The sequence below is a fragment of the Cydia pomonella genome, chromosome 18 (genome assembly GCF_033807575.1).
Source record: "Cydia pomonella isolate Wapato2018A chromosome 18, ilCydPomo1, whole genome shotgun sequence".
In the NCBI taxonomy this organism is placed as follows: Eukaryota; Metazoa; Arthropoda; class Insecta; order Lepidoptera; family Tortricidae; genus Cydia; species Cydia pomonella.
Window position 1 is genome coordinate 15,034,704 of NC_084720.1, and position 26,954 is coordinate 15,061,657.

Below are 26,954 nucleotides of genomic sequence, written 5' to 3' on the forward strand. Positions count from 1 at the left end.
ATCGTAATGTTCCGGTGTATTGTTTTGACGGTAGGCACATTAAATAGATAGGTAGGATAGATTCGTTAGTTTGCTTCAGATGCCCGAAGGGCAAACTGTCCAGAAATAGTACGCGGGGCTCCGTCACCTCAGGGATTGAAATTTGAAGTTTCACAAAATACCTAGGGATTTCACGATTTGCCTTATCTTACGATCGATCGCCAACAGATATACCTACTACAGCTTTTAGCCTAAAAGTACATATAGTACAGGCCAATTTTTATTTGCGAAATTTGTAATTTAAGTATTAATTTTTTTATTAACCCAATGACGTCCCCTGACTAGATAGCGTAAGCTTGCCAAGGTTCCTATTTTATTATACGTAGATTACAAGTGAATTGATTCAACATCAAGCTAAGTCCAACCTTCATTAAGAAGAGGTCGGCCCTTTACGTTAACTTGGGTACTTAACCAACTCGTCAAAGGAAGGTTACGATTTAAGGCAAATTACGAACAGAGGGTGTGTATGGCTATAATTTGAAAGGGTAGAAATACAGTGGAACAGAGAAGTGGAATAATAAGGGGCATCCACATATCACGTCACAGCAACAGAGGGGTAGTAGAGAATCGAATCGTTTTTTTTTTTCGAATTATTAGCGATTTCAGAACAAACAATATGTACCCTAAGACAAGAGACCGATTCAGATTCACCAACTTGTTATGGTTTTGAACTGGTTATGATACGACCTTTACGATGTTCTTGATGATTGGCCGGTTTTTATAAAATTAATAGTGAAACCTGATTTTTAACAAATATAGACATTCCTGGACGGATTCTACTCAGAATCGACAGCATTCTACAATCTACCATTAAAAAAAGATCTTCCAAAATTTCCGTTCCATTACGTCACGTTTTAGTATGAACATTTTTTTTTCACTTGTATTGGCGTGACGTAGCGGAAACTACAATGTCCTTAAAAATTATCGTGAAATAATTTGGGACATTTTTTGCATCAGGATTGAATATGCTTGTGATTCTGAGTTGAAAGAACCCAAAAAACAGCGGGATCTGTGAGTATTAAGTCTTCAATATTTTTTTTTTAAATATCTCAGGCGCCCATCTCACGCGCGACTTATTCACTTCATTTCGCAACACCATTCAGCTTAATCGATCTTCAAGGTCGTATGAAAATCAATTTCCTATCAAGTAAATCAGAATCGGACTCCAAGTTTTTAACGAAGTAGCACCGATTTAGCTTTACGTCCCAATTTGTGTAACAGAGAAGAAAGATCTAATAATACAGCTGTCTCAGCACGGATGTACTCGTAATACGGCCAGTATGCACGTACCGCTGACTTCAGTGTTCGCGCGTTATGGAGGCAAACTTGCTAACGACATTTAAGGAACAATGTTCAGTGCTGGAACAACATAATTGATCAAAATTGTGGCAGGGGTTTTGTAATAGTAGATTGCTAACCAAGGGACGAAACATACTCATTTATGCCGAGGTAGTTACACAGATTGTTAACCAAGGGCAGAAAGGCACTCATTTCTGCCAAGGTACTATGGTGCTCGAACGCAGTGGGATCGCCAATAGTCCGAAGCTCAAATGATGCCTTTCACCCGAGTAAAACAATCTTTTTTTCATTTCGAATACGAGGTAAGCAAAATATTTACATCGGTTTTATTAAATGATGATAATGACATGACTAATTATAATTTTTATAGATGGTTGTCAGCAGGGTGATCCGATGGCGCCGGCTATCTTCAGCCTCGCAATCCATCCAATAATTTCGGCTCTTAGTTCAAAATTTAACTGTTGCTATCTGGATGACGGCACTTTGGGTGGTGAGGCAAGCACAGTCCTTGAGGATCTACGGTCTTTAACCGTGAAGCTTGGTGAAGTCGGCTTAGAACTGAATATGAGCAAGTGTGAGCTCTACATAAGCTCCGACCATCCGGACAAATCTCGAATCTTGAGGGAGTTTGAAGTTGATTGTCCAGGAATTAAGTTGTTGTCCAAGAGCTCTCTTCATCTTCTTGGGGCCCCGGTTTTCGACGAGGCGATCCCGGACTTCGTTGATAGCCAAATGCATCGTTTCTCCGAACATTCTGACCGCCTTCTCAAAATTAACGCCCACATGGCCTTTTTTATTATTCGGTTTTGCCTTTTCGTCCCCAAACTCACTTATGCAATGAGATGCAGTCCGTTCTTTAGGCATGCTCATTTGTGTCAGATGATCGACAGTACGTTACATGTCGAAATACAAAAAATATTTAATATTAGGTTCGATGTTAGGCAATTTCTACAGGCAACTTTGCCAATCCGCTTTGGCGGTTTGGGTATAAGGAGGATTTCTGACGTTGCGTTGCCTGCGTTTCTGTCATCCGTGCATGGTACGCTATCCCTCGTTGGGAAGATACTCACTCCGTCAATACCTGACTTCGAGGTGGTGTGCCTGTCGGATGCGGTAGATGCTTGGCGATTGGCGTGCCCAAACGTGGACCTGCCTTCCGAGGCACACATTCAGAGGATGTGGGACGAACCCCTCTGTCGGCAGGTTCATGTTTCACTCCTTGAATCTGCTGCTTCGAGTGTCGAGAAAGCCCGCCTTCTAGCGTGTTCCAAAACGGAGTCGGGGTATTGGCTTCATGCGTATCCCTCCAGTAACTGCGCTACCCTTTTGGACAACAACTCCCTACGATTGGCTGTCGGCCTCCGCATAGGGGCTGAGTTAGTTGTCCCTCATCGCTGTCCCTGCGGAGTGGAGGTGGATAGTCGTGGCTGCCACGGCCTTTCTTGCCGGAAGAGCGCTGGTCGATTTTCCCGTCACGCCAGCCTTAATGATGTTATCCGCCGGGCCCTTGTCAGCGTGGGCGTGCCGTCCATTTTGGAGCCACCCGGTCTTGTCCGCGACGACGGAAAGAGGCCCGACGGAATGACCCTTATTCCCTGGCGGATGGGACGGCCGCTCATTTGGGATGCCACTTGTGTGGATACTCTGGCGCCGTCCCATTTGGCCTCTACTTCATCACGGCCTGGCGGTGCGGCGGCAGCAGCTGAAGCTCTAAAGCGCCGCAAATATGCGGGTCTATCAAGCAACCACATATTTGCGGCGTTTGCAGTTGAGACTTTGGGACCTTGGTGTCAGGATGCCCATAGGTTATTTAATGAAATAAAAAAGATGCTCCTCGACACCACTCGAGACCCTAGGGCTGGCTCATTCCTTGGCCAAAGAATCGGCATTGCGATTCAACGGGGGAATGTAGCCAGCATTATGGGCACCCTTCCGCAGGGAACAGACTTGGGGGATTTTTTTTGTTAGTTTTAAGTTAGTTTCTTTTTTTATTTGTAATTTATTATATAAGTCATTCTTTTTTTAGTTTCTGTATCTATTAATTACTATTTATTTTGAATTAAATACACATATTTAAATTATTGAAATATTTTTATAGCATTTAGCACCCTCAAGGTACTTTCAAATAACCGTTTAGATAAAAGTATCCTTATTAATGAAATGGGCAGAAAAATATCACAATGAAAATTATATAACAATTATTTTTAAAACCAAATTTAAATTGCTCACAAAAAATGGTCTAGTGCAGAAACGACCTGCACACTTTTTAGAACAATTTCAGAGCATTAGAAATGAATAGAAAGTTATTAGTTTATTAATCAATATGGTTATCTGGAGGAACGGAAAGCTACAAATTCTGAACAATATTAGTGTTTAGCCTTTAAAGCACTAGAAAAATCTAACATATCTACTCTAAGTTCAGTCCCGATTACTAATTTAACTAAACGCATACATTTGCATTACAAAGTTTCTAATGCGTTCGTCACAGTTAATATTACTTGTAAGTCACCGGCGAACCAAATAGCTTTGTGGGTTCCCGGGGTGCTGATTTGGATAATTGTGACAAAGTTGGAATCCAAGATGGCACATACTCGTATGTAGGAATTATTTGAAAAATATCTAATACACTGTGCCCGCAAAGAATACGAAATAATCTCTGCTTGAGTCCGTTTAAAAGAAATCTTAAATTTTCTGTCCAACCGTGAATTCAAATCTTTAGCCCTAAAACTGATATCTGAGTCTTCTGTTACGTCAAAATAACGAGATTGTCATGATAACCTCGAAAATTTGTTTTAACAAGCAGTCGGCAGGACAAACGTGCGGTATATTTTCTCTCGATTCAATCTATTTTCGACCACCACACACATCCTCGCGTTATCCCGGCATTTTGCCACGACTCGTTGGAACACGGGGTCCGCTTGGCAACTTATCCCCAGAATTGGCGTAGACACTAGTTTTTACGAAAGCGACTGCCATCTGACCTTCCAACCCAGAGGATAAACTATATAGGCCTTATTGGGATTAGTCCGGTTTCCTCGCGATGTTTTTCTTTACCACGACACACACACACACACACACACACACACACATGAAAGGTCAACACTTGTAGACCTTGTACTTCTCAGTCTTAATCATATTGCGGTTTGCAAGTTAGTTGGGAGTATGACAGTGCATGAAGTTATATCTTGTTAACTAGGAATGTGCATACAGAGGCAAGGGAGTTGAACAGTGAGGTAGTTTGTCAAGGCCGAACTCGTGAAAGGTTTCTTTACATTCGAGGCATGCAATCTCAGATGAAATTTGTGAACTTGGCTATAATTGTTACTTTTGTGTGGCATTCCACGTACGTACAATTAATTATTTCTACTAATACTTATTAAAAAATAAAACCGACTTCAAATATTAACAAAAGCGCCATACATGTACCTATAACATTTGAAGAGCTCCCTCGATTTCTCCAAGATCCCATCATCAGACCCCGAATTGGTGCCAACGGGACCATCTCGGGGTTATACCCGTTCGATTAAAAAAAAATTGAAAATCGGTTCACGATTCTCGGAGACACCGAGTAACATACCTACATACAAAAAAAATCAGTCGAATTGAGAACCTCCTCCTTTTTTGAAGTCGGTTAAAAAGTAACTGTCTGTTACCTCTTTACGCTTAATCTATTAAACCGATTTAGGTGAAATTTGGTATGGAGATAGTTTAAGGCCCGGGAAAGGACATAAGTAGTTTTTATCAATCAGCATCATCATATTTCCAGGCAGATGAAGTCTCGGGCAGAAACTAGTCTTTAATAAATAGGCACTTTCACTTCTAGCACTTAATATGTATTAGTCTATACTATCACCCGATTAGCTTATTAGTAGATCTTGCAAAATAAAATTAAACCAAAAAATATTAAATTTGTTCATGTACTATTTTTTTACCATCTGTACAAATTTATAATAATTAAATAACTTACACTACTGTTTACAATATAGGTACAACACTTTAATTTAATTATTTACAATAACTTTATAAAATATCACTGTTTCTTTGATGGCAGGAACAATCCACATATTGTGACCGCTGCAACAAATAAATACACTCTTTTAAACTTCTAACGTGACCATGATGAGTATCTTATAAATATATATGTAAAGCGGATTCTGAGAGCCTACCGTGACAAAGAATATTTAAAATTTGTTATCTGTCTCTGTATCGGTAGTCCATATTCGTACGATACAGAAACAGATAACGAATTTTCAACGTTTTTCGCGGTAGATTCTCCGTTCTACTACCAAAAAGTGTGAGCAAAAGTCTAGAGAAGTTAAACTCAAAGCAAGTATACTAATTGAATGGCCACACAACAAACGTAATGGAACGACATTTGAAAATTTTTTAGCATTCCTGACAACACGTAACAAAGACAAGCCACGTAATTTAATCGAGTTCATTGTAGCCTACCAGGATTTAGTGTACGTCACTTAAAACTTTATAGAACTAGACTAAATTGAAAAGTAGGACTATGAAAAGGACAAACATATGCTCGTGGCGTATTCCTTTACAATGTTCACCCACGTCTGCGGCTCACAATGTAACCCACGCCACTCACCTGTTTTAACCCTTCTTATACAACGGTTGCATAAAATACTAATATATGTCTCATTTCCTTTGTCTATGAGTAAAGGTCTTTCATTATCATGTGTGATGTTGACCCAATTTCCTTTTGTAAGTCCCAGACCGTTAATATTTTAATAAAATGTCACAAATGACCCCGATTAAAATCCTTATCTCATAAGCGTTTAATACAGATAACAAAGACGAAGATTAATAAAGGAAAATACTCCTTAACACTATTTCTTTAAGCGTTACATCGCGAATTTTATGCTTCTAGGTCACTCTTGGCAGATATTAATTGCTAGGTATAAAAATGCTGAGTCAATCCGAAAAACTTATTACTTTTTGCAATTTCAGGAACAGGGCTGTCATTGCAACTGCTGAGACATTGCCCGAGTAAAACATTAACCAGTATAATTAAGCATCGAGATCCGTAGTAACTATTGATGACCAGAGATCACGCTCATACTGGACACTCGACAAATGATTGTGGGAATACCACCAAGGATTAAGTTAAGCACGCCATTTTGCGATGATTCAGCTGATACTCTTGTATTTCGAAGAATTTTCGTGTTAATTGTGACGATTTTCACTGGGAGTGACTTCTTTTGACGAAAGAAGTAAATAATCACATGACAGATCTCTCAAAAAACTGTATTAAGATAAAAGATCCTTAAAATTTATTCAGAAGATGTGAGAAAGATTTTATACTCTTTGGTCAGTGTTTCTTTTAATATTTTTTTTACATTAAATATTTTGGTGTTTTCGGGAACATATTTAACCGTTAGTTAATGCCCTCAATTATATTTTGCACGCGTGGATTCGGATCCCATCCTCGTCGCCAATTGATATTTATAAGCCCCAAGGGCTGATACAGGGTATTCTAGGAGGCGTAAATTAGGAGACCGTGCGTTAGTACATAGGTTTATTACCGGACTAAGAAACGGTTACATAAATGCCGGCGCCAGAGGGCGCGCGGGTAGACTTAACCCTACTCACCACCAATATACATACATAACAGCCAGTATGAAAATTCAGATAATGGACAGTATGGACACATCATTAAAATTGTCTCAGTTTTGAGTGTTTGTCCACAATATACTTAATAAGTACGACGTAAGAAAAACTTATTATGATGTTTAAACAGTTGCTAGCATTGAACAAACTTTGTATTTATGGTATCAGAGTGTACTATGTACTTAATCCAACATTTTTAGTTCATAGTGTATAAGTACTCACCTATCATTAAGCCACCGAACCCAAAGAATGGCACCACACAACCAATATCCAATAATATAGGGAAAAGGATATTTCCCACCAGCGTACCGATACGTCCTATGAGCATCACGATCGAAATAGCCAGCGTTCTGAAAAAAAAACATCGGTTAAAAAACGATCAAAACATGAGTCATACTAGTTCTGGCAACAGTATCAACGTCAACCGATTCTCAGCATTCTTTATGAGCCACTGCGAAATACATAAACAAACAAACATTGAATGTAAGTACATCAAATTAATTTGAGAGTGATGATGTCCATTTTCTTTATTAAGTGCTTGCCTTTGCTCTATAAGCTGAGCTTACACAATGCGCTACGACAAACAGTGCTCGAATTTTTCCGACTAGACGAATCCCAAATGAGGAGATATGCAGGAGAACAAAGCACGATAGCTTACTCTAACTTTTATAATGCTTTTATATTACGCTATAATGGTGTCAGAAATTATGCAACACTGAACCCTATTAATTTGAAACAAAGTTCAAAATCATGTGGGAAATATATTCCCTCTGCCTCATACAGGCTTAAAGAATTGCCAGATTTAAGTGCACTACGCACATTACTCGTAAAAGTAATATCCGCTAGTGATACAGATTTACAACCTAAAGTATTGCCCATCAAATATGAAAAGTGCGACCAAAATCAGAATGATGTCAAATGTCATTGGGAGTATTTAATTAACATGTTGTAACAGTATATTCAATAGCATAATCACCCACCGTATCTCCAAAATAGGTACAGCTTTTCATATTTTCCAGTCAGCTAACCTTACGTTTTGGTACATGTAAGCGGCCGGTAGCGTCCGCTATGAAACTCAAAGGTGGTCACTTTTTTGTAATATGTTCATATAGTATATCATCAGGGAAGCCATCATATAGTATATACATGATGGCTTCCCTGTTGCACACTCCAATTGACTTTTTAGCGTAAGCGCCATTGTAGATCTGTGTCTAGGTGTAGGTTGTACAGGTGTAGGTTTGTACGTTATGAATGTCCACGTAGATACGTGACGTCCCACGTACCTTATGGGGGTCAGCGCTTACGCTGTTATTAGCGACGCTCCAATACTAATGCGGTGCTACGCGATGCAAACGCCAACCGCCATAAGGTACCTTTTCCTGTGGACGTCACATATTTCTTAAGATCTCTGAATTGTAGCTCTTGAGTAACATCCAGACACTTTAAAAATCCAACTATACTAAAAAGTCGCAAACGTAAGATTAAGACTAACAAAATTAAGATTAACCGACACGATCTGATATAAGCTTTTGCGAATAATACATATTAGGTATTTGATTAAATATTAATGCAATACCACACAGTAATGTTCAAGCTTAGGTATATGTAAATTGAATACTGCCAGTTTATAAAACAATACAGTTCCTAAATTAATTTTTAACCAGCAGAAACGTCTGCGAACGATGCTATTAAGCTTAGAATAAATTTATTTAATTAATTTAGTATGGGTAGCACCTCGTTACTGGTGAATTTCCAATATGACTTGGAACTCCAGTAGCCGTTTAAGAAGTGTAACATTCTTACAGTAGATGTCGCTAGGGTCCCCTAGACCCATATGGTGGAAAAATTTGCTGCCTAGGGATGAGGTCTTGGTGGCTCAGATGGCAGAGCGCTGGAGTATCGATCCAGAGGCCATGAGTTCAAGTCTCACCCAAGACAGTAATTTTTCCACTTTTAAATTTATTCTAAGCTTAATACAGTTCCTATTCAATACATTAAGAAGTTGAGCATAATAAAAGGATTACCCGAATTCCTAACTCCAAAGTACTTTCGTAAAATCGTAAACTGTAACGCACCAAGTTTCAAATGTGTTTATAATCATAATAGGTCCAAGGCACTGCGTTGTTAAAACGTAATGACAATATTTGGTGTTTATTACTAGCGTGTTTACTGCCAAAACGTTTTTATGGGTTACTATTACGTGCCAGAGGTATATATTATGTAAATTTTCGCTACAAAGTTATCCCGAGTTCTGTTTTATGAAGCAACGTTTTTGGGAAGTAATATTGAAAAACCGTATTTTTACTTACAAAAAGTTTTTCTTACTCTGTAAGATTGTTTTGATTATTATAATCTGGCGCGACTGACGAAAAAAAAAGTCCCAACTTCAGTAATGAAAACGGGTTTTCTATAAGGTTTTTCTGGCATCAAATAGGTACATACAAAATGATATCTCTGCTATTATTATGAACACTGTAATGTCGCGTAATTAGGTGATTGACTTAAAATTTTCTAATTCTTGACGAACTATTTGTGGTCCAAATAACCATTAGACCTAATTTAATCAATACCTTTATGCCCCGATCCTAAAATGGACGTAGCCACATTGAACCATGAATGTTAATGATGCCCGCGCGTTGAAATGTTTATTGAACTATCGTTATGTGGATCAAAGCAATGAAACTATTGAACTGTGTGCCTTAATTAATCGTTACTACGAGCTCCTCATGTTTTCATTTCATTAATTAAATTGTATATCACTATGAGACGTGTTAAAATATATGAACCTTGCTTAACTGGTAGCCCATTTCATTACTACATTACACCTTGCATTAAATAAGGGTTGGCTAGTCGTTTTTGGTTTAAAAGTGAAAAAAGGTCTTGTTAAATAATTTTAGTTTCTCGGCCCGACGTCAATAATTTCCTACAGATACGATTGGACATGTCAGTGTCAAAAGTGACGTTTTTGTTTGAAGAAACGTCTTTTTTGATACTGACAATGACATATTTAATCCATATCGTATCTTAAGCAAATATTTGACGTATCTTAAAGTTTGAATCTGGCCATCTGACCTCTAAAGCCCACCGGTTTATTGTTAAATACTTGGAAATCCGTGAAATTTTACTGTGACAATCTATACTTCTGCACAAAATGTACTTCTGCACCATTATCGGAATTAAATTACCAGATGTTTACTACTTATATCTTTCGCGTTCCCTTTCGCATCACCATTTCAAATACTAACTGCAAAAGCTAGTCCCATTCTCATTACGTCATATAGCTGTTGTTCTAATAGCCAACGTGCATTCTGAGGTAAAACCTGAATAAGGCTGCATAACCGTCCAACAATACCTCTATCGTGTTCCGGCTCACAATGGGACTGAAATAGACTTGCCTGAGAAGTTTTAAGTTAAACTCGGCCGCTTTAGACTTCGTACGGGAGTTCTTAAATCGAGTGACGTCGGTAAGTTAAGCCTATTGAATTCAGTGGGAAAATAAAATGCAAGTACTGCACTTAAACTTTGCACTCCTGGAGTTACATTTAGTATATAAGGATCTCAACTGTATTGAGACTTGTAGGGAAACTTTTTGCTGGTATACATAAAATGGAAAAATATTATGTATGATATTGAAATGGTTGTAAAAGTTTGATTTTAGTAAAATATTTTTGAAATTTGGTGTAGAGTTATATTCTTCTTTTTTAGCTTAAGCATATTTACCTTCACACATTCTCCAAAACCGTACCAAGGATCTATTTGATAACAATTATTTCTTAACAAGCTTGAAGCAAAAAAGCAATATATTTATAAAAACTCAATGATTAAATTAATTTTTAACAAGCAGAAACATCTGTGAACGATGCTGATAAGCTAAGGTAGAAAAAAAATTAAAGTGGTTTTACTGCATTGGCTGAGACTTGAACTCACGGCTTCTGAACAGATACTCCAGCGCTCTCCCAACTGAGCCACCAAGAGCTCATCCATAGCCAGCTACTCCCCACTCTTTCCACTTTTAAATTTATTCTAAACTTTATGATTAATCTTAAATTCCTGGATCTAGAAGCTTGTACTCATACTCATACTACTCGTACTCTTGTATTAAGTGGAATTCTCATGTATTAAGTTGAATTATATTTACTTTAAATAATCCTCAGTAGTCTTATGCAAGGCGAAGGCTTCTAAACGTGGTACAGTGTCCGTCATCTGGCAATACACTAGACGTTTTCCATCCAGTCACGTCACGCTAGGAAACCTATTAAGCCTGTTAGCTGGAAACTTGCTCACCAACGCAATCTATGTTTATCCTGGCATGATCTCCTTTTTGAAGCTAATCAATGAAGAAACATAAGAAACTTGCCTTGTTGTAGTTGGAAACAGGTCCACAGCCGTCGTTACTAGTAAACTTTTCATGGTCTGTGAAATGGATATGTCCACAGAAAAAAGCACCAACAGCATGACCTTAAGAACATGCCCAAAGGGCGAAGAAATACATAATATATAATATATTGTATATAATATATCACAATATTTGCTTGCATGTTTTATAGCATAATAAAAATACACAAAAGCTTAGAAAACTGTGTACGAGTAGTAACATCCATCGTTATTTTAGGTTTTTCTAATTCAAAAATATTTTGAAAATACCAGAGAGATGTGCGTCGTTAGTCCCCCTTTTCATTTATCATAATGATTTACGTGCAAAGGCATAACAAATATATAAATATTTTTTTAACACTACGTCGGTGGCAAACAAGCATACGGCCCTCCTGGTGGTAAGCAGTCTCCGTAGCCTATGTACGCCTGCAACTCCAGAGGAGTTACATGCGCGTTGCCGACTGTAATAACCCTCCCTCCCCTCGTTGAGCTCTGGCAACCTTACTCACCGGGAGGAACACAACACTATGAGTAGGGTCTAGTGTTATTTGGCTGCGGTTTTCTGTAAGGTGGAGGTACTTCCCCAGTTGGGCTCTGCTCTGATCTGGAATAACATCCGCTGTGCTGTGCCCTACCACACAAAGCGAGATGACATTTACAATGCCCATACCTCTCTTGTGGACGTAGTTTAAGGACGTACCCGGGTCCATATGATTGCTATTAAGGTTGTGAGTTCCATTGTGATCTCTTTCATTCATCACCATCTTCTTCGCGTTGTACTGGCATTTTACCACGGCTCATGGAAGCCTGGGGTCCGCTTGGCAATTAATCCCGAGAATTGGCGTAGGCACTAGCTTTTACGAAAACGACTGCCATCTGACCTTCCAACTCAGAGGGTAAACTTGGCCTTATTGGGATTCGTTCGGTTTCTTCACGATTTTTTCCTTCTCTGAAAAGCGACTGATAAATATTAAATGATATTTCGTACAAGAAGTTCCGAAATACTTATTGTACGAGCTGGGGTTTGAACCCGAGACCTCCGGATTGCAAGTCGCACGCTCTTACCGTTAGTCCACCAGTGCTTCTCCACCAGCGCTTCAGCGATTGCAATCTCTTTAATTGCCTTTAAAAAATGCCAGTCTAAGCTTGCAACAGATTTAATAAATACAATACCTCTTCTCAATCTAGGATATCGCCCCAACAAGCAGATAAATATGTAATTCTTACCTTAAGTAAATAATTGTAGAAAACCTGACCTTGGTGACCTTATACGGCCCCTGGTGCCTTCTAAAGCTGCTTCTAATAATATTTTAAAAATACCTTACAAGAATTTCCTGTAGAGAAAATACAACACTTGCCTTATCATAGTCGGGAATACATCCACAGTCGTAGCTTGTAGCAAACTAATTATGGTTTGCGACACAGAAATTTCCAAAGAAAATAGCGCCACAACAGCTACCTTTGAGCTGGCCCAACGTAGACCAAACGTGGCGCATACACATATTACGCCTGCAACCAAAAGTAGGGTCTTCTTGCCCACTTTGTTGACTACAATACCCGTGACGAGGTAAGGCAGGAAACACACGGTGCCGACAATCATGCTGTTTATATAAGTTTCTGCGCCGCTGGGGTGCTGAGAACAAAAAAAGTTTCAATCAAAAAGTAACTTCTAATGAATAACAATTCTTAAGAAGCAGTTTCAAATATTAAACTGATAAATAAAAAAAAACTGAAATTTGGGGCACATAAGTATAAAGAGTAAAATAAAAGTTAACTCAACAATTTATTTTACCATTTTTATTTCTATCTACTTATAAAAGCTGATAGATAGCTAAATTGGTTATAATAGTTATAACGTCTTATGGAACTATATTATTAAAATATATTAAAATATCGTAAAGACCAATTTTTAAATCATTATTTAAAATATTGACGAAGGAGAAGCAATATTTTGCCGGAGCAAGCAAAATTGAATAATTCAATTTATGCCTTGCGCATTTAATTTATCCCTGTTGACTTATAAATTGAACGGAAGATTAAAACAATCAGTAAGGTTTGAAAAATAATTATTGCCTTTGATCACTCAATTTCAATTAATGTAGTTATTGGTGGAGGAGTGTATTTGACTCTTATTTTAGTTTATTGTTTTATAAATACTTAGTTTTTTTACAACAATAAGATTCATTTTCTCCAATACTATTTTTCTGTAAGCCATTAAATAAATGTCTTGCTTTTATTGTATACGTAGTTAATACTGAATTTCGGTAAAGAAAAGTAACATTTAATTTACTGGCCGATGTAGCGTACCTACTCAAGAGAGGATATTTTCAACTGTATAGATTTTGCATCATTAAATTAATTTGTACGAATAAGCTGAATGTATACTAAAATTACTATTTTATTCATACACTCATACTCACACTCAACACACATGACACACAGCCATATCCTGCTCAGTGATACCTTACACATTTTTATTTGGTTAGTTAATCGGCCACTTTGTGGATTATCCAGTTTTTATTCACTAAACCGAGCAATTATTAAGTTTAGTGTCGCTAGAACTAAATATCAACTACCTTACCAATTGTACTTTGATTGTCCTTAAAAACAAACAATCATAAGTCCCCGTCCAACCTCAAATTATTCCTGAGGTCCTCGGACAAATTACAAGCATAGTGATATCACTGACACAGTTAACGGACCATTTCGGAACCTTATTACAACAAGATAAGTTCGAAAATTGATCGACAGCTGCATTGCGCTCATACTTGACCGTACATGTATTGGCGTTAGCAAGACATACGATAACAAAATGACATAATTTAGATATAGTGCTGATGTCAGTGTACATTCGAATTGGCCTGTTAGTCTAAATAACTAACATAGTAAACAGGACACTATTGAACTACACTTACCGGCACGCATACATTAGCACCCGTATCCAACAGAGTCCTATTCCTAAGGTCTTCAGTATATGCATCTAGCATAGTACACAGGTCTCCATTACTGGTCGTGCTGCTATAGTGTTCTACCACAGTTGAGAGCTGTGGGAACCATAGCCTAAACACATTATATCTGTAACAAAAAACACGCATTTATTTTTAAATTGATCAATTGTACCTATAGTAAAACATTGCAAAATTTTCGGCCAAAATATTTTACCTAACGTTTTCCATTACACTTCGACTATCAATTTTAATAATTAGTACCGACTAAATAAAAGCATACAATGGCAGGCAAAATCTTTGTACTATAGCACCAATTAGACAAATACTTAGTGTTTGTTTAAGTTTGTTTTTGAAATTAAAGCACCTGATTTTTACATGATGTTATCTGTCTAATTTGTTTGAAGAACAGTTAAAGATAAATATAAAATCAATTTATTCAAATAGGATCTGTTGGATCTCTTTTGCATCGTCAATATCTAAGATTTTTTTATCTTAAACATGCACAATTACACTAAAAAATTAATTAAAAGGATAAAATACAAGGGAAGATCTAAAGATCACAAAATTAAAATACATTGCCATTTCGAAATTAAAGTAGTTAATACAGTAGTAAGTGCTGTGAGTGCTAAAAACACATTGATTAATCTCAGTCAAGCATAATATAAATACCTATGCAAATGATTACAAACTAATAGCTATATGATAAAATACGTCACAACTTTCAATCCAAAGTCCCTAACATGTACCTTAGGCAGCACATTATTGTCTAATCAGCAAACCAGCTCGCCTTACCAAGTTTCTGGCCACACCAACTTAGCAGATTTTGCTCACTGACTATTAATAGATTCTGAAACTATCAGACTAGCCCCCTTAGGGGTTTCAATGACTTGGCAGTTTGTAGTGGGTTTCCATCCTTCCGTCCATCCGTTGATGCCCGTTTTGTGAATAATAAATAGATTACTATTCCTTACGCCATTTTTTACGGATTAGTCTTTTACAAAATACCTACATTTTTCTATACTTGCTAATTCTCTATGCATATTAATTAATACAGGATGTTTATTTAGTCACCTGCAATAATTTACATGCTGAATATATAGGTCAAACTGAGCAACTTTTACTATGGGACCAAATTCGAAATCGCGAAATTGTCTCTCCCATAGAAAATGCAGGCAAAATGTATGAATTAGCCAATTTTTTTTTCGCGATTTCGGGGTTGGTCTCATAGTAAAACTTGCTCAGTATGACTTATTCACCCCGTATATTATTATATTATTGATTCACCCCGTAAATTATTGCACCTGTATATGTACCTGCACACTTTTTGACATTCATTTTGAATCATGAATGACTTCTTTATTATGTTTTATCTTCAACGAATTGTCTAATACTCCTACACTTAACAGTGAGAGTATTCTTCAAAAATTTTTTGAAAACCAATAAATTATCATGTAACTATATAGTCTAAGCCAACCCCTGGCAAACATGCGCATGCAGCCTTTCGAATCATCAATCCTCTTTAGCAGCTCTTAGAAATTCAAACAATGAACTGAAGGACATAAATAAACTTCTACTTTGGTTGACTTTTGTCTTCAAAAGTTCGCCAACCCCTATTCTAGGTTTAGAAAATCTAAAAATAAATTTTCCGAAAATTTCAGTGCGATAATTGGCAAAATGTTCTTGAATTCTCCTAAAATAATATATGTAATGTACTTACACAGCCATGCTTAAAAACCCCATGGAAGATATGACCATTAGCGGTAGAACTAGCGGCATGCTGAACATAGGTTTGACATTATATAAACCAGCCATCAACTGATGAGATACACTACCATTTTTAAGTTCCGGCGCTTCGTCTATTACTTGTTGCTTAGCTGATTTCCATAGGTTAGGAAACTGTAACAATGAAAGGTAAATTAAATATACTAGGATCATGCAATAAACACTGATTGAAGATCAGGAAATGCATTCAAGAAGCATCTAATCCTCATCACATATCTCACTTATTGTGACTTCTGTGATCTTATGAATACGTCGTGAGTTCGGGTCGCAGCTCGCTAAGCACTAAACGAACAGCAGCAGTGCATGCCCGAGAACGCGGATATTTTTGATGCATGCGCGAAAGTTAACATTCAGGTTTTTAAACGTTGAATTTAATAGCGGAAGGCGGTCAAAATTGATACTTATTATTTCGGCAACCAACAGAGGAAACCCCCACAAGGGTTTCCTCTTTTGGTTGCTGAATAAATAAATAAATAAAAATAAATAAAAAATAAGTATCAATTTTGAACCATATCAAATTGTTAAAATAGAATCGGCCTCCGGGGTTAATCTTCCATCCACTGTTATTCCTTTCTTTATTATCAGATTATCAATATACTCTGTTCAAAGCTAAAAAAAAAAACTCCAAGATCCCTTTCAAATAAGTGATAATTTCTTACAGATTTTTACATGTATAAAAGTCCTTTAAATATTTACCGGAAAAGTATCTGCTGGCTTCCCTGTATTCCTGACGTAAATCCTGATGAGGATGTCTCGTGCTTCGTCGTACCGTTGTTGAGTGATTAAAAATTTAGGGCTTTCCGGTAATAACATGTAAAGGACGCTGGCAGTTAAAGACCACAATGACATGAGGTAAAGGTAGAAATTCCATGTGTGCAGGACTGAAACAAGATTTAAAGTTGAAAAGATATCCTGATATAATATTAAAGTGTCCTTGAAATGTTTTGGCCTTGAGTCTCCGAAGGAAGTCTCGGTTTAAAATCTATACTTAGACAATCATTTTTTTAATATTTGATAAATAAAGAGTAGGCAAAACAGAGATGTTGAATGGCTGTTCTGGATTGTCTTAAAATTGTCTTTACTTTTTTTTTCTTTGACGCAGTAAACTTTATTAGTAGACATTTTGTTTTCAAATGACACTCACAGATTGGAATGTTTGAAAGCAAAATTTAATGTTGAATAACATTATATTTCGCTTACCGCTGACAGATTCACCACGACGATTTTTACGGTGATTGGCGCGCATTTCATGCATGTATGCAGCGTTAGCGATCTTCAAGGGCACATCAAAATAATATCAAAACCGTAACAAATAATTAAATTTGAATCGGGCTCTATGTCGACTATTGTCGACATAGATAGGCAGCAAGAAATTCTTAACTAGAATAAATTAGCCGTTTGCACATTCTTGCTTAATGTAACACAGAGTGGTGTGATAAATGTTAATACGTGCATAATGTTGCGTTAATGGCGTGCTTTCTGCTACTATTTGAATTCAAGACAAAACAGTAGGTATTAAAGATTAATTGTTTCATCTGATAATAATAGTTTTACGATTACCTAAAATTAAGGTTTTAGGAGCAAATCTATGACATCCTCCTGAGTCCCAGATGCCTTTATAAAGGACAAATTCCAAACATTATTTTTAACTTTCACTAAACAAGACCATGGCTCCAAATTCAAAAACAAAACATCGCTTCTGGGATCCAGGAGGATATGAAGGAAAATATTAAAAGTAGATCGATTTTTTACTTCTACAGTGGTAAATAATATAGGTATATGTTTTTAACTTAATTATTTAAAAAAAGATAATGAAGTCTTACAAATAGTTGCATAGCATTTTCAGTTCGTGTCATCCACGATAACGCGCAGATTTATCAAATCTAACCTTAACAAGTCATGCGTCTTCGTGAATAACACGACATATATCATTTATAATTTTAAAAGTTTGCTCTACATAGTACACGTTTTATTCATCAAATACCCGCGTTGACAGAGATTAATCAAGAACATAGAATTTCATAAAATCTACCTATATTAAACGTTAAATTATATGGTGGATAGCAATGACAAAAAGTAAAAAAATGCAGAGAAATGTAGTCTCTCTATATCTGGCAACACTGCAATGAAAATACACGAGCTTGATTTGCCGGCTCTTATCTCGGCTATTGTGTTAACGCCGAACGTCAATCCCTCCGCCGCGATAACACGGCCATTTTGTGCGCAAGACAGTTATTGTCGCCTATTTGAGGTCTATACAATTGTAAATATTAAATAAAAATATCTATTTTTAACAATGGAGATCATTTCGAAAGCGGTTTATAAAATAAAAAAATATAAATTATATCAACCTGACATTTTCTATTTAATACTTTTTTAAATAAATTTTGAGCCTATATCACAGATGTTATTTAGTTATTATAATGCTGAAATCCTGACTTTATTGAAGTGATAACTTCTTTAGCGGTGCTGTGCGCTTTTTGTGATGGGGAAAAAATGTTAAACTCGCGACAGGTCACGTGACCGACAGATTCGTCAGATTGAAAATTCGTAAGACGGACACGTGACCTGATCGCAAAACTCCATGATGATTCCAGTAATGATGATGGTGTAAGTAAGAGTCGTTGAAATTATGGATGGAAGTTGATTTTTCTGAGATATAAAATTTTTAATGTTAAATAATTGTAAAAGTGTTAAATTTTTTATGTAATATAAATTGACATATTTGTGTACGATAGCGCAATAAATGAATAATGTATTTTACCACATAAATGATAGTACTTTTATTACTGATAATTAAAGCAATTCGTGCAAAATTATTCCCTAACCATTCCAAAATTTCAAAAATGCACAACGTTAATAGTTTTCACTTCTGCCGGCACTCCCGGAGTGCAACCCGTTATTTTTTTTTATACACGGGTTTACTTGAACTCCTTTAATTTTAGTGCATTCCTGTGCTTAAATTAAGTTACTTTCTTCAAGACACTAGTATTCTAGTTAACTCCATTTCGGAGACAATCAATATTTTGTTTATATCTAATTAGGCCCCTAGGAACATGTACACCTGTTTTAGGGCTTGTTCACATATTGATTAGTGTTTAGTGTGAGTTTATGCATTTGTTACTAATCGCAAGTACTATCTCGGACGATCGATGTTCAAAATGATATTATTGATACGTCAAAGTTTTAAATTGTTTGGTTAAGTTAGATAACTTGCTCACGTTACAACAGCGCTAAATGCAGCATTTAATTACTTTTTACGAAAAAAAATTTTTTTTTAATTAACTATGCCACGCAGTTTCCTTATGTCTTATATATAAAGAATTCTGTTGAACTGATTGTAATGGAGATAGTTCAATTCCCAGAAAAGAACATACGATTTATCTTATTACAGAAATCATTATTATTCGCAGTCAAAATTGCAGACATGAACTAATATAATAATATTATACTTAAAAGAAAAACTAAAAGACGATTTACTTACAATTTTACCATATCCTTTGTCAACTTTAATTGGCGTAGGATATACTAACACTACTACACACAAATGTTGAAATGTTTGCTGTAGAGCAACTTATACTTTTTACATTTACAACTAGTTAAATTAGTTTGGTTGTTTTTTTTTTGTAGTACAAACAATTGTACCCTCCAATCTTAGTAATTGGCTTGAACTCGACTCCATTTTATGTCGCCGTTGATTTTTATCGGAACTCTTTTAACAACAATCTTATCAAAAACTACCCCAAACTGGCAACACTGCTACGTTTGGATAGATAAAAATAGTACTAAGTAGTAATATATTTAGATGAAATTAAGTTCGTCTATGTTAATCCTGCATTATGTACTAAAGAGGGAATTATGTGAAATGTACTAAACTGGTGAGATTAAAATAAACACAATTTTATACAATAACAACAGTTTTATGTAGCATTCCATTCAAAAACAGTGGGAAATATTTAGGTTTACAGAACAGAGAGAGAGAAAGAGTTGAAAATGAGTAGATTTTGGCACACATCATTTTTTAAACCATTATTACATAAAGTACTTTTCATCTCCGAATTAAAAGAAGTAATAAAAAGGTGATATTTTCTGTAAGTGCTATTTACTATTTTTATGCGGAGGAAGTCACAGAAAAAAACTACTGCATTAGCGAATAATAGTATCATAACGTTACATCTGTAAGTAATGCAAGTTTTTTGGTATGCAGCAAGCGTCCTGAGGATGATGCCTCGGGAACTTCTATTAGGTTTTATAGACGAAAACTGTTAATGTTTATTATATATGTTGTTATTGTAAATAAAATATTATATTTTAAATTTATTTTACATATCTTTTTACATTGCAATTGTCGCTTGTATAATAGTATCATAAGTATCATAACGTTACATCTGTAAGTAATGCAAATTTGTTGGTATGCAGCAAGCGTTCTGAGGATGACGCCTCGGGCACTTCTATTTTAGGTTTTATGAACGAAAACTGTTAATGTTTATTATATATGTTGTTATTGTAAATAAAATATTATATTATAAGTTTTTACATTGCCATTGTCACTTTTAATGCTATTTTTAATTTTACAATTGGCGTATATTTATTTAGTATTCAAGCACCAAGATCGTTGTCATTATTGCCACAAACGACAAATAAACGGGACGATAATATTCGGAAACGTAATTTCTGTGAGAGAGTCCCTTTAATGTTAAATTATTTGCGCCGAGGTGATGATGCGGATTGGCGCCGTTTCAATTTGAGAATTCAGTAATTTAACTTTACGAGGGGCTATTTCAGATGTAGATATGGAACTAAATTGAAAGTACAGAGCCTGGACAATCAAAACTATTGTCGGGATAAATCATATTATGATTATATTTCTTTTGTTTATATTATAAATTAGCTACACAGCAGCAAGCTAGACAATATCTTCTAATATGCTTTCGATTTCGATTCCCGTTTAGGTATTAAAAACTACGAAACGGATTTCATGGCGTTTTATTTAGTTAACGGCTACCTTATGTACATAAAATATGCAGACATACTAAAAACTGTAAAAAGTGACAGACACACTGATTCTTATTCATAACATTAAATTGTCCGTAAGTTATTACAGGTAAGTTATAACTAAATGCGAAAAAGCATAAATCTAAATTATATTTTTTACTGCACCAAATCGATAGACTTGATGACCATCATCAAAAATATCGTTATCATATAGTCTTAATGTCGTTGTAAAGTAAGTAAGTATGATATTTAAATTCGTACATAATTAATGTTTTTTTGTTAAACGTTAATAAATAATACCTACTTATTTTAATTACAAGCAATTAGAAGTTTTTTATTTGTTTCTAAACCAAGGTGGCAAAGTCGAAGCAAGGACTAAAGGTTACTCGTACTAAAGTTTATAGTCGTTAGTGAAATTATTGTAAACTAACGACTTATGTTAAATGACAAACACAACACAAACACGGTTTAGACACGTTCACCGGCCAGTTAAGGTTATTGCTTAAGAGGCTGTCAACACCCAATGTCCTTGAAATTGATGTTACTTAAACAGTTTTTTAAGAAAGATTATTTGTTTTAGTCAAGTAAGAAAAATAAATGTTCATATTAATTATATTTCAAAGACCGTGGTTGTACTCGATACATGAATGAACGAAATCGGCTCGATAGAAAATAATTGCAAAGATTGGTCTTAAAATCACAATTAAACGGTTTTATGTCTTTATTGTTTTGACTTATGGGTCTGCAATTAAAATCACAATTTCAAAACATTTATATCTAAGCCGCTGTTGAGTAAAATATTACACTAATAATCCACTTTTTTAATTTAAATATTTTTCTTATTATTCCATTGCCCAGGCCCAGTAACATGCGACAGTGCTATCTCATTTACTGCGATACAAATAGACAGTGTGCGCGCTTTAGGTATTGACAGCCTCTTAACAGCCTATCTAATTGTACTATTTTACAATACATTCTTTTTTTTTTCGCTTTCTGGAATTCTGGTAATGTATGTCTTACACATGTCGGTAATAATATTATATCCTTACATAAAAGCATTTGTCATCTATTTTAGTTTTAAAGCCCGGTAACGATTTTAGAGCAAAATTGTAAAATTGATAGATTTAGTCGTTGAAATTGTACACATTTTGTTACATAGACATAGACATAGACATAGAAAATTTTTATTCAACATCACATGAAATGGCAGAGTTAACAGACAGTGACATTTAATACAAATAAGCCTTAAATTCAGACTTAAAAACTAAGAAATTGAGTTGTATATATGAGGGAGAAATATTCATGAGTGTTAAAAAGGAGCTTGCCTCAGCATAGTGTTGCAGTGTATTTACTACAACGCTGGTTTTCAGGCAGACCCTTGATATATTATCCCTTACTCGCTGTTAGTCGGAAACTAAATGGCTTAGAGTTATGTTATTATGTTTGAGTGTACACTATATGTATTATAATTTGGACAAAACAAGTGCTAATGTGGTGTGAGCTAAAATGAAAAATAAAGTATATTAACTTATAAGATTGATACGAGAAAGATAACATAATGTAAGATATACATGCGTGCAAATATACTTAAAAAGGTAAAAATAAATAAATAAATAAAGACATAAGGTGCATAAATATTATCATTATAAATATGACGGCGTGGCTCTAGTACCAGGAGGTAGCGTGATTTGTATTGCTATAAGATGTTGCTTAATTCGCAATTTAAAACTACTTACAGTATTTAAGTTTTTGAGGGGTGGAGGTATATTATTCCAGCATTTCGTTGCTGTATATTTGAAGCTACCTCGAAATGCAGCAGTATGTTGACGTGGTAATACCAATTCGCTACAAACAGATCTGATGCCATACAAGCTCGACCTGCTAGCGCGCCATGTGAACTTATCATACAGATACTCTGGCTCGGAGGTTTTAAAAACTCCAAACAATAAAGATGACAGGTGTAGTTCTCTACGAAGTGCCATTTTGAGAATACCCGCTGAGTTTAAATAAGGTGTCACATGCTCTCGCGGTGGAATTCCGAAACAATAACGAGCACATGCATTCTGCACTCTCTGTACTACACGGTCAGTGCGGGCTAGTAGACGTGGACCATAGACTATGTCTGCATAATCGAATTTAGAAAGTACCAAAGAATTACAAAGTTTGATTCGCAGATCGACGCTGAGAAAATTCCGGATTCGATAAAGTATTTTGAGTCTATAAAATGCATTTCTTGTAATTTCCGCAATATACCCCTCGAAACGCAATGACTGATCCATTAGTAATCCCAGATTGCGTGCCTCCGATACACGTTCGACTTCATTTCCCGCGATAATAACTGCTGGTTTATGGCGTTCGATCCTCTTAATTTGATGTTTAGAGCCAAATACCATAACTTTAGATTTACTTGGATTTAACACCAAGCAGTTGGACTCTGACCAGGCTGTAATAGTTTCTAGATCTTCATTTAGTTTGGCAACAGCGTGTCCTGTATTATTTGGATTAAATGAGATGTAGATTTGAATGTCATCAGCGTAAAGGTGGATATTACAATGCTTAATGGAGTTACGGACATCTGCGGTGTAGAGAATAAAAAGCAGTGGACCCAAGATGGAGCCCTGTGGTACTCCTCTGGAGACAGTAGATGGCTTTGACTTTACACATGACCCTGTATCATTTTGAAGTTTAACGATCTGAGACCGACCACTAAGATAACTGGCAAACCATGCAAGTGTCTGTGACTCGAAACCGTAGTATTTCATTTTGGACAATAACAATTGAGTGTTAATAGCATCAAAAGCACGAGAAAAGTCAAGGAGAGTCATTATCGTGCCTTGACCCATATTTTGTGCAGATAAGATGTTGTCAATCACATCCAAAAGTGCTGTTGTGGTGCTGCGGGACTTACGGAAACCTGATTGCTGGACAGGAAGTATTTTGCTCTTTTCAAGAAAAGCTGACAGTTGCACATAATATCTAAATAACAAGTATTTGTTTCTATCAGCACGTCTTCTCATCTTGCCTTTTAATAATGAGGTCGCAAGCGTGCGTCCCCGGTAGACGAGAAGGGAGAGTTTTTAAAATATCATCAAAAAATTATGGTGGTAAATTATACAAAATGATGTATTCAACAGTTTCAGCAAAAATGGTATATTCTTTTCTTATATTTTTAACCTTTAGCAGCACGCCATATAAAAGAAATTGACAAGTAAATATGATTCAATGGTATTAGAAGATAAATTGAATTGAATGCTTGTTTTATTTTAAAGTCTCTCTAGCAATGTATTTTTCGGCAACGAGTTTCCAATTTCACAACAGATCTTAAATATATTTAAATAAATAAAAATATCATTAAAAAAGTAATAATATAGGATATTCTTACACAGATTAATTAACTTCTACAGTAAGCTCAAGAAACAAGATGCGAAATGCAGGTTCTGCCAGGAATCAAAGCAGACTGCAATGCACATTCTCTGTTCCGGTGGACCACTAATGTCAAAAAGAAGTTCCCACTTAGGGCGGCACGTATTGCAACCCTATGTGGTACATTACGGCCCAAAGAATCTGGAATTTCCTGGTTTCAATGGGCATTAGTAATACATTTTAAAGGGCTGTTACAATAGATTACTGCCTGGTCGATGTTGCACTCAAAGGCCCACAAACTCCAATAATAAAGCTTAAGAAGGCTTGTTTGTGTACGTTTTATGACTCGATTGTATGCTCTGTAAAAATTGCATTAATGGTCGTTTATTTTTACAAGTACACTCACCAATGAACCCCCCAAATAGACTAGAACTCCACTCATTTGTGAAAATGGCCCAGGACAAGCCAGCAATGACAACTTGAGAGAACGCGGAGAAGGAGGACTGGCATAACACCACTCGGTCTCTGATCTCCTTGTGGCAGAACTCCGAGGTGTAGGATATGGTAGGGCTGAAGGATGAGGCGAAACTGAAAAAAAAAACGACAAAAATAAGAGACCTGTAGACGTACAAAATGGCCCGAAAAACAGCAGTTGCCTGACATTGCCAGTAAAATTTTAAATATCTGGAATACCGAGATTTTCTCGGAAAATATATAAAAAATAAAAAAGCGCGTTTTCCCAGAGATTAGATTTTTCGCCGTTGAAAACCCCCATTCCCTTTGCTTGCTTCAATGTATAAGATAATTACTTATCCATAATTTGTGTTTTTTTGGTTATAAGTTATAGGTATTTTATATTATGTATGCTTATGGTTTTAAGGTACCTTTTTTTCTACGAGCCACTACTTGCATGAAAAAAAATTATTTCATATGATTTAATAACGCCTGAGAATAGAAAAACGTAAAAAAATAATATTAAATTTAACTACCTATATAATTTTATAAACAATGTAGTTGACATGCGCACTTGGCGAAAACTTACAGAATAGAATTGGTCAAATCATTTAAAGGAGTGTTGAACTGATCTTTATGTGGGCTCTACACACTCGTCGAGACACCCCAAGACATGACGAAAACGAGTGTGTACATACTGCTCCCTTCTCGTCTCGCTCATCCTCGTCTCGGCTCGCGCATCTCCGATTAGATTGGAGCGCGACTCGAAACTCTCGACTGACGACACGACAACGACAATGTGTGTTTTTTGTATATGAGTAAAATTTATGTGGAGGAGTTCAACTGCACACTAAACACTTCGGACACAGCCTCACCAGCACGCCGCACACGCCAGCTAAGCTACCGAAACCTGGCCCCGCTCAAACGGTATCACCAGGTTAGGGGTCGTGGGGTTGGATAACGATCGGTAGCGAAGAGCTGGCCCACACCAGCCACACACACCGTCCCCCAAATGACGGCCATTTGACCTCACCCACCGGTCGGTGGGGAGCGACCCGCGACAGCCGCCGCAGCTGAAAGGCGGTAGCGGCCCCTCATACCCCCCTGACGGGGGGTATCGACAGACATCCAGTGGAGGAGTTCATCGAGCGTCTCACGCAGGCCATGTTTAACCACGCGGACAACACCGGCCACGACCATCTACGAGACATCGCGCCGCATCACAACACCAGACCTTCGGAAAGATGGGCTCGGGACTTGCCCTGAGCCCTCCTACACCTGTTGTAGCAGAGCATCAACAAGCACAACACAAGACACTCGGACACAGCCTCACCAGCACGCTGCACACGCCAGCTAAGCTACTGGTCGCCTTCACCGCGGCCCGAAACCTGGCCCCGCTCAAACGGTATCACCAGGCTAGGTCGTGGGGTTGGGTAACGATCGGTAGCGAAGAGCTGGCCCACACCAGTTCGCACAGTCGTTCCCAGAACGACAGACTGACAGAATGACCGCCCCACACGGTGGGGCGTGAATGGACAGTCACCAAAGCAAGGATGCGGAAGAGACCTCTCACACCCTCACCCAAGGAAGGGTTCAAATAAAACCCATACACGTAAAATTAATTTGAGGTTGTGTAGGTAATGTATCGAATTGTACAATGTATAAAATCATATTTTCTCCCGCCGTTTCTCATCACATAAACATAAACGAGAATTCAATTATACAAACCACGTTTGTAACCGAAGCATGGCTTTGGTAATCGAACGATAATTAATGCAACCACTGTTATATTTCCCATTTCAGTACGCTTAAGCTTAAATTGAAACAACCTGCCAAGATGGAAATAAAGATTACTATAAAATATGAAGACCTATAAAAATATCAAAGTATAATGACTCTCAGTATCCATAAATCAGAAAAACGTGAAACGCCTAATTCTCGGTTTCCGCCGTTTAGGTAAATGGCTGCCGTTATCGTGAAAGTTTGACAAATGTCCGAAGGAAGAGTTTCAACGGAAACCAACAATTATCAGGTTTGTTTCGTAACAAAATTGGGCTGAGAGTTTTTGTAATTGCGACC

At 36.7% G+C, this 26,954-nt stretch overlaps 2 protein-coding genes across 2 annotated transcripts in view; one reads left to right on the top strand and one right to left on the bottom strand.

Annotated features, from left to right (window-relative positions):
- Positions 1-26,954, top strand: part of LOC133527561 (hemicentin-1-like) — a 443,871-nt gene that overhangs the window by 100,670 nt on the left and 316,247 nt on the right. The window lies entirely within an intron of this gene.
- The window catches only part of LOC133527552 (synaptic vesicle glycoprotein 2C-like), a 39,192-nt gene continuing 17,477 nt past the window's right edge, over positions 5,240-26,954 (bottom strand). The window contains exons 4-10 of the mRNA XM_061864609.1: positions 24,829-25,010; positions 16,761-16,945; positions 16,000-16,178; positions 14,250-14,409; positions 12,693-12,967; positions 7,183-7,310; positions 5,240-5,412 (exon numbers count right to left, since the gene is read on the bottom strand). Coding sequence (XP_061720593.1) covers positions 5,369-5,412; positions 7,183-7,310; positions 12,693-12,967; positions 14,250-14,409; positions 16,000-16,178; positions 16,761-16,945; positions 24,829-25,010 — 1,153 coding nt within the window. The 3' untranslated portion in view covers positions 5,240-5,368. The remainder of the gene's footprint in view (positions 5,413-7,182; positions 7,311-12,692; positions 12,968-14,249; positions 14,410-15,999; positions 16,179-16,760; positions 16,946-24,828; positions 25,011-26,954) is intronic.